The 12,500-nt window shown below is 40.2% G+C and overlaps 1 protein-coding gene across 4 annotated transcripts in view; it reads left to right on the top strand.

Moving 5' to 3' along the window:
* The window catches only part of LOC143301391 (1,5-anhydro-D-fructose reductase-like), a 22,166-nt gene that overhangs the window by 8,185 nt on the left and 1,481 nt on the right, over nt 1–12,500 (top strand). For all 4 annotated transcript variants that reach the window (XM_076615638.1, XM_076615635.1, XM_076615637.1 and 1 more), the window contains exons 5-11: nt 279–395; nt 948–1,025; nt 5,922–6,038; nt 7,502–7,608; nt 9,510–9,591; nt 11,719–11,802; nt 12,466–12,500. The exon at nt 12,466–12,500 is cut by the window's right edge and continues 48 nt beyond it. In XM_076615638.1, the coding sequence (XP_076471753.1) occupies nt 279–395; nt 948–1,025; nt 5,922–6,038; nt 7,502–7,608; nt 9,510–9,591; nt 11,719–11,802; nt 12,466–12,500 (620 nt within the window). The remainder of the gene's footprint in view (nt 1–278; nt 396–947; nt 1,026–5,921; nt 6,039–7,501; nt 7,609–9,509; nt 9,592–11,718; nt 11,803–12,465) is intronic.

Below are 12,500 nucleotides of genomic sequence, written 5' to 3'. Positions count from 1 at the left end.
TGTCTGCCTGCCTCTCTGTCTCTCTCTGCCTGTCTGTCTTTCTCTCTCTCTCTCTCTCTCTCTTTCTCTCTCACTCTCTCTTTCTCTCTCCAGCGTCTCTCTCTCTCTCTCTCTCTCTCTCTCTCTCTCTCTCTCACTATCTCTCTCTTTCTCTTTCCAGTCTACTATCACTCTCTCATTCTCGCTCTCACTCTCTCCATGCCAGTACCCCCAATAACATATGTCTGTCTCTCCCACGCTCACTTTTCTCTGCTTTTTTGTATTTGTTTCCCCCCCAGGTTTGGGACACCTTCCACGGCCGGGAACGGGCCAAACAGTGTCTGGAGCAATCTTTGGCTAGACTGGGGATGACCTATGTTGACCTTGCCTTGGTGCACTGGCCCTTTTCTTTCAAGGTCAGTTCAGAATTGTGTCAAGGACGACGACCGCCTCAAGACCAGAGTCGGTGACACTTCTATGATTGTCACGTGTTACGTGATAGACTTGCCTCCGAGGCCGGTATCCGTTTTGCATGCGCAACGGCATTGAATCACACACAACAATAACAGCAGGAACAACAACAAGATAAATCAGCACTCTCTCTCTCACACACACACACACACACACACACACCGTGTGCGCGCGTGTGTAGTTCAGTTGTGGGGTGAATCGTTGGAGTTAACACACGACTAACGTGTGTTTGTGTATGTTATATGTGTTTGTGTTGAAATGAATGCGTGAATGCGCCACGTATCTAAATCACCTTGTTGCCCAGTTGTAATGGACAGACAGACAAACAACACGACGCGCCAATTAGTCACGCGACTCAGTATAGGGCTGAAGAGAGGCGAGAGATAAGTAGACGCTAAAAGAGAAGAAGAATACATTAAGGGAGACACATGGTGGAATTTAAAAAAAATAATAATAATAATAAAAAAAAATTTTTTAAACGTGACTGCGTTTTACAGGATGGGGAGGTATCCTTCCCCAAAGACGACGACGGCAAGATCATTTTGTCTTCACACGACCTCCTGGACACTTGGAAGGTCAGTAGGCCTTTTGCATTGTATGGTATGGTGTTATTGCATTGTATTGTTGCATTGTGTTGTATGGTATTGTTGCATTGTATTGTATGGTTTTGTTGTATTGTATGGTATTGTTGCATTATATGGTATTGTTGCATTGTATTGTATGGTATTCTTGCATTGTATTGTATGGTGTTGTTGCATTACATTGTATGGTTTGGTGTTATTGCATTGTATTGTATGGTATTGTTGCATTGTATGGTATGGTGTTATTGCATTGTATTGTTGCATTGTGTTGTATGGTATTGTTGCATTGTATTGTATGGTTTTGTTGTATTGTATGGTATTGTTGCATTATATGGTATTGTTGCATTGTATTGTATGGTATTGTTGCATTGTATTGTATGGTGTTGTTGCATTACATTGTATGGTTTGGTGTTATTGCATTGTATTGTATGGTATTGTTGCATTGTATTGTATGGTATTGTTGTATTGTATGGTATTGTTGTATTATATGGTATTGTTGCATTGTATTATATGGTATTGTTGCATTGTATTGTATTGTTGCATTGTATTGTATGGTATTGTTGTATTGTATGGTATAGTTGTATTGTATGGTATTGTTGCATTGTATTGTATGGTATTGTTGTATTGTATGGTATTGTTGCATTGTATTGTATGGTATTATTGTGTTGTATTGTATGGTATTATTGTATTGTATTGTGTGGAATTATTGTGTTGTATTGTTTGGTATTGTTGCATTGTATTGTATGGTATTATTGTCTTGTATTGTATGGTATTATTGTATTGTGTGGAATTATTGTGTTGTATTGCATGGTATTATTGTGTTGTAGTGTATGGTATTATTGTGTTGTATTGTGTGGAATTATTGTGTTGTATTGTATGGTATTATTGTGTTGTATTGTGTGGAATTATTGTATTGTATGGTATGGTATTATTGTATTGTATTGTGTGGAATTATTGTATTGTATGGTATTATTGTGTTGTGTTGTATGGTATTATTGTATTGTATGGTATTATTGTGTGGTATTATTGTGTTGTATTGTATGGTATTATTGTGTTGTATTGTATGGTATTAGTGTGTTGTATTGTATGGTATTAGTGTATTGTATGGTATTATTGTATTGTATGGTATTATTGTGTTGTATTGTATGGTATTATTGTATTGTATCGTATTATTGTGTTGTATTGTATGGTATTATTGTATTGTATGGTATTATTGTGTTGTATTGTATGGCATTGTTGCATTGTATTGTATGGTATTGTTGCATTGTATTGTATGGTATTATTGTGTTGTATTGTATGGTATTATTGTGTTGTATTGTGTGGTATTATTGTGTTGTATGGTATTATTGTGTTGTATGGTATTATTGTGTTGTATTGTATGGTATTGTTGCATTGTATTGTATGGTTTTGTTGTATTGTATTGTATGGTATTATTGTGTTGTATTATTGTATTGTATGGTATGGTATCATTGTATTGTATTGTGTGGAATTATTGTGTTGTATTGTATGGTATTGTTGCATTGTATTGTATGGTATTGTTGCATTGTATTGTATGGTATTGTTGCATTGTATGGTGTGGTATTGTTGCATTGTATGGTGTGGTATTATTGTATGGTATTGTTGCATTGTATTGTATGGAATTATTGTGTTGTATTGTGTGGTATTATTGTTTTGTATTGTATGGTATGGTGTTATTGCATTGTGTGGTATTATTGTATTGTATTGTGTGGTATTATTGTATTGTATGGTACTGCACTGTATTGCATGGTACTATTGTATGGTATGGTATTATTGTATTGTATGGTATTATTGTATTGTATTGTGTGCTATTATTGTATTGTCTTGTGTGCTATTATTGTATTGTATTGTATTGTGTGGTATTATTGTATTGTATTGTACAGTACTGCACTGTATTGTGTGGTATTTTTGTACTGTGTGATATGGTATTATTGTATTGTACGGTACTGCACTGTATTGTGTGGTATTTTTTTATTGTATGGTGTTATTGTATTGTACGGTACTGCACTGTATTGTGTGGTATTATTGTACTGTGTGGTATGGTATTATTGTATTGTACGGTACTGCACTGTATTGTGTGGTATTTTTGTACTGTGTGATATGGTATTATTGTATTGTATGGTACTGCACTGTATTGTGTGGTATTATTGTACTGTGTGGTATGGTATTATTGTATTGTACGGTACTGCACTGTATTGTGTGGTATTTTTGTACTGTGTGATATGGTATTATTGTATTGTACGGTACTGCACTGTATTGTGTGGTATTATTGTACTGTGTGATATGGTATTATTGTATTGTACGGTACTGCACTGTATTGTGTGGTATTTTTTTATTGTATGGTATTATTGTATTGTATGGTACTGCACTGTATTGTGTGGTATTATTGTACTGTGTGGTATGGTATTATTGTATTGTACGGTACTGCACTGTATTGTGTGGTATTATTGTACTGTATGGTATGGTATTATTGTATTGTACAGTACTGCACTGTATTGTGTGGTATTTTTGTATTGTATGGTATTATTGTATTGCATGGTACTGCACTGTATTGTGTGGTATTATTGTACTGTGTGGTATGGTATTATTGTATTGTACGGTACTGCACTGTATTGTGTGGTATTTTTGTACTGTGTGATATGGTATTATTGTATTGTACGGTACTGCACTGTATTGTGTGGTATTTTTGTACTGTGGTATGGTATTATTGTATTGTACGGTACTGCACTGTACTGTGTGGTATGGTATTATTGTATTGTACGGTACTGCACTGTATTGTGTGGTATTTTTGTATTGTGGTATGGTATTATTGTATTGTATGGTACTGCACTGTATTGTATGGTATTATTGTATTGTATGGTACTGCACTGTATTGTATGGTATTATTGTATTGTATTGCATGGTACTGCACTGTATTGTATGGTATTGTGTTGCATCGTATCATGTCGTATTGCGTGGTACTGCATTGCATTTATTGTACTCTATTTGTGTTGTATTTATTGTATAAGCTATGATCATGGTACCTGCTATGTAGCATCGCATTGTATTGTAGGCATATCGCGTCGTAGGCTATTGTAGTTAATCGCATTGCTGTAGCATATGTAGGTATGGGGCCTATGCACGAAAGTGGTTCAGGCTTTGGAAGGTCTGAACATGCTATGTGTTGACCGGGGTGATCGGGAAAATCTCCACTTTTAACCCACCAGACACAGGCATACCCAGCCGGGTTCGAACCCACCACCCAAGGACTGAAATTCCAGTGCCACTTTAGTCTTTGAAATCTGTTTTATGCTTTTGTGTGTTAAATCTTTTGTTGTGTATGTGTTTTTAATGGGGTTTTCTGTAAAGCGCTTTGAGCTCCCTTTAAGGGTGGAAAGCATTCAACAAGTATTAATCATTATTATTATTATTATTGGCTACCCGTCCTCAAGATTTGTTACGTTCTGGGAAATTGACGTTTTGAAAAAAAAAAAAAAAAAATCCACAGGTCTTAAATTGCCCCCGAGCAAACTGCTCCCTGGTACATCTTTGCTTGGACTGGGATTGTCTGGAACACAAAAGGCATCGACGCCAACTTCGCCCCGAAAATGACGTCACGAAAAAAACTTGACGTCAAATGCCACGTTTCCTACATTAAATAGTTCTGTGACTGCGCATCTACTGTCAAACATTCACACGTGTGTGAGCTGGGTTCTTTTTATGACCGTTTTACTCCGCTATTTTAAGCACCGCAGTCCATTTTTCGGGGGTATACGTATGCTGGGTATGCCTGCATTGATTACGATTTCGCTGTATTTTGTTATGTTCGATAGAAGTTTGTCCCGACGTTACGCCAACGTCAAAATTGTTCCGAAGAGTTCATTTTCGACAACATAGTGACACATGCTTTCCTGTCGTAACATTACCCAGACGCGCTAGACCTATCGATCACGAAGCTAGGGCAGTCACTACTGACCTTGGTCTCACGTGATGATGCTCAGCTAATCGCGTGCGTGTTTACATTGAAACAGCATTGAGTCAGTGAACCAATCAGCTTAATCGTTTGCCCGAACAAGAGAGAGCGTGGGGAAATCAAGTTGTTGTCTCGGTCAAACAGCGTCTGTGCCCCATGGACTGCTGATGTGGCTGGGAGTCAGAGTGTTCCTATCAAATTCAAAATGTTACCTACCAAATTTCCTAATCGTTCCCAGAAACACTTGACAGGGGTTGGCATCTCTGTGCCTGTGTTTCCGTAACCCTCTGGCATGTAGGTTACAGGAATTTTTTTTCTGCTCGTGTCGATACATGAAGCAGATCAGTCAAGGCATTCGCCAAATGTCAGCACGTGCATACAATGACGTGAGCTGAGAGATGGAGAAAACGGCCATTGACCTTCCAGGCACTTCAGGGAGCGGAGGCTGAGTCCAAGTGTGTGACTCTCAAGGTCATGCTATAAAGACCATCACAACAAAATTGACCGCTTATTTAATAGCGCCTATCACACACACACACACACACACACACACACACACACACACACACACACTTGTTTACTTGTCCAAGCCTATAAGACAGTCCCATTATGGAAAATATCGGCGCGTATTGAAATCTTAATAAACTTGCTATTCTGTTTACTTCAGAGAAATGAGTAGGAGAGAGGAAGGGGGAGGGGTGGTGTCCAGAGAAGGGTGGACGGGGAGGGGGGTTGTTTTGCTTTGGGGGTTGGGAGGGGGGTTGCTTTGGCCTCATGAGTTTATATTCAACAATGTTTGATTTACGTGTGAGTGTGTGTCTATGTGTGTGTGTTTGTGCGTGCGTGTGTGTGTGTGTGCGTGCGTGTGCTTGCGCGTGTGTGTGTGTGTGTGTGTGTGTGTGTGTGTGTGTGTGTCCCAGGGCATGGAGGACTGTGTGAACGCGGGACTGACACGTAACATTGGAATCTCCAACTTCAACAGTCAGCAGATTCAGCGAGTCCTGGACAGTGCCACCATCAAACCCTGCAACATCCAGGTCATAGGAAAATTCTTGCTACGCCTATATATTGATCATACTGTATGTATATGAGTCAGTCGTGTTCGACTTTGACTTCCAGAGCAGCAGAGGAGGTAACTGCTGTACCGACTATCTGAGCCAGAATTGATTTAGTGGAGAGTGTCTTGCCCAAGTTACATCCCCTCTCTCTCGGCCAAGAGGGTTTTAGGACAGTCGGTGTTGGGAGTGTTCGCAAAAGGCCAACTAGGCCCCCAAAGGCTGCAGTACTAGGAGCCAGTGCAATTTTGCCTTCTAGTTTGAGAATCATAGTCCATCAGAAAAGAGTAAGCTGTAAATGATTTCCCACTGCAACAGAGAAACCATTGATTATACATACAGGTCTCAATTTGCTGTTGGCCCAATGGAAACATGTCAATATGTGCTGTTAGCTGAGTGTTGGGCCATTACTACAGGCAGGTCAAATGCTGTATGTGTGCGGTGAAGTCATGAGCAAGAAAGTAGATAGACATTTTGCTTGTTGGCCTTTTTTTGTTTCGTTTCTGTTGTTGTGGTTGTTAGCCAATCCCTAAGTTATTTATCATATTTTGTTGTTGTTGTTTTTTTACCTGTATATTTCGATATTTACGTGAGCTGTTCTGCTCTGTTTCTTTGTATTCGTGATGGTGTTCGTGGTTGTGGGTACTGTTGTTTTTTGTGTGAATTTTCGTGTGCCTTACCTTGTTTCGTTTGTGAGCTTTTGGTGAGCGCTTGCATGTGGGTGCAGGTACAGGCTATAATGTAGATGGGTTTTTTCTTTGGTTTAAAAAGTTGTGTTTTTTACACTTAATAGGTATCATCATCATGATATCGTCATCATCACACCATCACCATTATCGTCATCATTATCTTCTTCTTTTTCTTAATCAGGAAATGTTAGAATAAAATGCCATGCACTAGTATTATTATTATTATCATTATCATGACTGTTATTGTTATTATTATAGTTGTTTTTTTTATTAGGGGTGGTTATATATTTATGCATATGCAAGTGTATTCGTTTGTGTGTGTGAAGTGTCCGTTTTGGTATTTGTATTTGTCTTTCTTGCTATGACATTATTTTGTTCTTTCTTTCTTCTTTTTTATTTACTTTTTTTATTTACTTAGTGAATAATGGTAGTAGTGATAGTTGTAGTGGTAGTTATAGTTCCGTTGTTTTCTCTTTGTTTTTTTGTTGTTGTTGGTTGGTTGGTTTTTGTTGTTGGTTTTTGTTTGTTTGTTTGCTTGTTTAATTTCTGTGCCCTGAGTGCCTCTTCCACTTCCCTTCAAAGTAGCATGCAGCCTTAACTTGATTAACATCTCACTGCTTCTTTTTTCGTTGTTTTTTTTTGTTTTGTTTTGTGGTTTTTTGTAAGGAATTTTTGAGAAGTTAGTTTTGTTTGTGTGTTACAGACGAGACAATGTTTTGGTACAGAAGTCATACCACTGAGTCTGAACTCTTTCAGATCGAGGTCAACCCGACGCTGTCCAATGAGAAGCTGATCAACTTTGCCAAAAGCAAGAACTTGGTGGTCAGCGCTTACGCTCCTCTGGGCGCTCCTGGTAGGACTTGGTAAGGCCATGTTTACGTGCTTTTTTTTTTGCTTTTTTTTTTTTTTTTAATTGTTGTTGTCTTCTTCCAGATTAAGCTGCCGTGATATACAGCCTGCTTTGTCTTTCAATCGGTTCTGACTCAAAATAGACATCATTTGCGTTCATTGCTGTCGGAGATGTCGTTGTTGTAAGATCTTCGTTCCTTGTCGTAGTTATGTATGTATATATATAAAAAGAAAAAAAAGGAAGGAAGGAATGGAAGAAGAAAGAAAGCAATGACAACTTGACATCTCACTGCTCCATGTGTGAAACTACGAGGACAGTCTGTGTTCAGATAAACAAAACAAAAAAAAACAAAACAAAAGTTTTGTTACGATCTGTACTGTGGCAGTCTACAGGAAAGACAGGACAGTATACCCTAGTCCCATTCTGTACTGTGTCTGTCTACAGGAGAGAGAGAACAACAGACCCTTTTCCCATTCTGTACTGTGTCTGTCTACAGGAGAGAGAGAGAACAACAGACCCTTGTCCCATTCTGTACTGTGTCTGTCCACAGGAAAGAGAGAACAAAGACCCTTGTCCCATTCTGTACTGTGTCTGTCTACAGAAAAGAGAGCACAGACCCTTGTCCCATTCTGTACTGTGTCTGTCTACAGGAGAGAGAGAGAACAACAGACCCTTGTCCCATTCTGTACTGTGTCTGTCTACAGAAAAGAGAGAACAACAGACCCTCGTCCCATTCTGTACTGTGTCTGTCTACAGAAAAGAGAGAACAACAGACCCTTTTCCCATTCTGTACTGTGTCTGTCTACAGGAAAGAGAGAACAACAGACCCTTTTCCCATTCTGTACTGTGTCTGTCTACAGAAAAGAGAGAACAACAGACGCTCATCCCATTCTGTACTGTGTCTGTCTACAGAAAAGAGAGCACAGAATCTTGTCCCATTCTGTACTGTGTCTGTCTACAGAAAAGAGAGAACAACAGACCCTCGTCCCATTCTGTACTGTGTCTGTCTACAGAAAAGAGAGAACAACAGACCCTTGTCCCATTCTGTACTGTGTCTGTCTACAGAAAAGAGAGAACAACAGACCCTCGTCCCATTCTGTACTGTGTCTGTCTACAGAAAAGAGAGCACAGAATCTTGTCCCATTCTGTACTGTGTCTGTCTACAGAAAAGAGAGAACAACAGACCCTCGTCCCATTCTGTACTGTGTCTGTCCACAGAAAAGAGAGAACAACAGACCCTTGTCCCATTCTGTACTGTGTCTGTCTACAGAAAAGAGGGCACAGAATCTTGTCCCATTCTGTACTGTGTCTGTCTACAGAAAAGAGAGCACAGAATCTTGTCCCATTCTGTACTGTGTCTGTCCACAGAAAAGAGAGAACAACAGACCCTTGTCCCATTCTGTACTGTGTCTGTCCACAGAAAAGAGAGAACAACAGACCCTTGTCCCATTCTGTACTGTGTCTGTCTACAGGAAAGAGAGAACAACAGACCCTCGTCCCATTCTGTACTGTGTCTGTCCACAGAAAAGAGAGCACAGAATCTTGTCCCATTCTATACTGTGTCTGTCCACAGAAAAGAGAGCACAGAATCTTGTCCCATTCTGTACTGTGTCTGTCCACAGGAAAGAGAGAACAACAGACCCTTGTCCCATTCTGTACTGTGTCTGTCCACAGAAAAGAGAGAACAACAGACCCTTTTCCCATTCTGTACTGTGTCTGTCTACAGAAAAGAGAGAACAACAGACCCTCGTCCCATTCTGTACTGTGTCTGTCCACAGAAAAGAGAGCACAGAATCTTGTCCCATTCTGTACTGTGTCTGTCCACAGAAAAGAGAGCACAGAATCATGTCCCATTCTGCACTGTGTCTCTCTGCAAGAAAGACTTGTCCCATTCTGTACTGTGTCTGTCTGTAGGAAAGAGAGCACAGACCCTTGCGCCATTGAGGACCCAGTGGTGACAAGCTTGGCCAACAAGAAGGGCAAGTCCCCTGCCCAGGTAATTTGTGTGTGTGTGTGTGTGAGAGAGAGAGAGAGAGAGAGAGATTGGTGGTGTAGAAGGTTGCTTTTTTTTTTTTTTTTTACAAGACAGATTTCTCTCTGTGAAAGGAAAGTCGGACTCCTCTCCCCATGGAGAGCACGTCACCAACCACAGTGTTAACGCCACCTTTGAAAAAGAAAAATTCTGATGGCAAGTGTTACTTATTTAACTGTCAAAAGCGGATCAAGTTTTCTTGCAGACTTTTGCCAGGGACAACCCCATTGTTGCCTTGGGTTCGTTTTATGTGCGCTAAGTGCATGCTGCTCACACACACACACACACACACACACACACACAAGACCTCGTTCGAAAGACTAGAACCCAGACCACGTGCTTCTCAAGGTCTAGTTGAAGGGAAAGTTTTAAAAAAATGAAAGAAATTTAAACATGTCCGATGCGGGACTCAAACTCAGGAAAATACTCGCTACCTTGTCGGTTGCCTTACCACTGGGCCACAGCTGGTGCTACGTTTTACATTCAGGTTTAACGTGGACATGCCTGCCCGGCAGGTGATGTAACTGACCGGGGCTCATGATCCAGAAAAATGAGGATGAGAGGGGGGTATACGGTGGTGGTGTTCATGTTGTTGGTGGTGGTGGTGGTGGTGTTTATTGTTACTGTTTTTGTAAGTGGGTGGTGATGGTGCTAGTGTTGGAAGAGGGGGTGGTTTTTTGACTCACTTGTGTAAACAAAGTGAGTATTTGAAAACAATATTGCACCTCTGGGATGGGCACAAAAAAATAAATAATGAAGCCTAATTATATGCAAACTGCATTTACTGTTATATTTATATTTTTTGTATTCTCTAAACTTGGCACTTTGATCTGATATTCTGACCCAACAACAAGAGCAGTCATTATTATCATTTTTTTGTTCAAACAGGAACTTCTTTTTCTAAGCATGGAAGTTTTATTTATTTTTGCAAACGTTTTGGTGCAGATAGTAAAAAAAAAAAAGGGAAATTACTCTAATTAATGCTAGGGGACTTAATTTGCTTTAAACTGATCTTTCTCATCTTAAACATTACATTTTGAAATTATACTCAATACATAAAAAGCTTGTGTGTTTTACTCTCAGTCACAAGAGAGTCTTGAAGGCCTTGCCTCTCTTGTTTGTTTTTTTTGTATTTGTTGTTGGCTGTGGTGGTGTTTTTCCTTTTGTTTTTGTTGGTGGTGGTGATGGTGGGTTTTTTTTATGTTTGTTGCTTTTGTTGGTGGAGATGGTGGTGGCTGCTTTTTTGCTGTCCACTGACACTATTGTTACTGTCACGGCGCCGCTCATGTGGAAGAGTTGGTCGGCTGACTGGCTTGTTGGCTGGCTGGCTGGCTGGCTGGTTGATTGGCTGGTTATTTGATTGGCTAGCTGGCTGGTTAGTTGATTGGCTGGTTGGCTGGATGGGTGGGTGGCTGGTTGGCTGGCTGAGTGAATGGTTGGTTACCATGTTGGTTGCCCGGCTGGTTGGTTGTTTGGTATGTTGGTTGGCTGGTTAGTTGATTGGCTGGCTGGCATGTTGGTTGGCTGGTTAGTTGATTGGCTGGCTGGTTGGCTGGTTGATTGGCTGGTTAGTTGATTGGCTGGCTGGTTGATTGGCTGGTTAGTTGATTGGCTGGTTGGTTGGCTGGCTGGCTGGTTGGTTGGCATGTTGGCTGGCTGGATGGGTGGGTGGCTGGTTGGTTGATTGGCTGGCTGGCTGGTTGGTTGGCTGGTTAGTTGATTGGCTGGTTGGTTGGCTGGCTGGCTGGTTGGTTGGCTGGTTGGATGGGTGGGTGGCTGGTTGGTTGGTTGGCTGGCTGGCTGGTTGGTTGGCATGTTGGCTGGATGGATGGGTGGGTGGCTGGTTGGTTGGCATGTTGGCTGGATGGATGGGTGGGTGGCTGGTTGGTTGGCATGTTGGCTGGATGGATGGGTGAATGGTTGGTTACCATGGTGGTTGCCCGGCTGGTTGGTTGTTTGGTATGTTGGTTGGCTGGTTAGTTGATTGGCTGGCTGGCATGTTGGTTGGCTGGCTGGTTGGTTGTTTGGCATGTTGGTTGGCTGGTTGGTTAGTTGATTGGCACCCCACCTGTATGTATACGTGTGTTGCAGGTCATTTTACGGTGGATCCTGCAGCGAGGTGTGTGCATGTGCGTCAAGAGCCTCAATGCTGACCGCATCCGACAGAATATGGACGTGAGGAACAGTCATTATAACAGTTGTTGATAATGATGATGATTATAATAATAATTATTATTATTATTATTGTTATTATTATTATTATTGTCATTATTATTATTATTGTTATTGTTATTATTGTTATTATTATTATTATTATTATTATTATTATTATTATCATAAAAATTATGATAATGATGATAAGAAGAAGAACACTACTACTACTACTACTACTGCTACTACTATAACTACTAATGATAATAATGATAATGATGATAATAGTAATGATAATAGTGTTGGTATGAATGAAACATAATAATAACATTGAGGATATTCATGAAGTGCAAAACACACACACACACACACACACACACACACACACACACACACACACACACACACACACTAAATAAATAAAATAAATGACACAATACTAGTATCGATGATCGTAATCGGTATTCACTTGGTATTTACATCAAACTGGAGTTGACATTCCTATAAAAACAGATCTTTATTACTCTGTTCAGACGATTTTTCTCCATAACTGTATGTGCATATCCTTTCCTTTTGGATTCCTTTGACATTATTTTCGGCACAGGAAATCCACGCAAAAGCCAAACACAAGCTTATTTAATCACGAAGACACAGAGTAGTACAACAACTCATGTATGAATCGTGCAGATCTTCAACTTCGAGTTGTCAGACGAGGAAATGGC

This window comes from Babylonia areolata, chromosome 27, assembly GCF_041734735.1.
Source record: "Babylonia areolata isolate BAREFJ2019XMU chromosome 27, ASM4173473v1, whole genome shotgun sequence".
NCBI classification, from domain to species: domain Eukaryota; kingdom Metazoa; phylum Mollusca; class Gastropoda; order Neogastropoda; family Buccinidae; genus Babylonia; species Babylonia areolata.
Note: the sequence above shows the minus strand (reverse complement) of the source record. Positions and strands in the feature narration are given on the sequence as shown.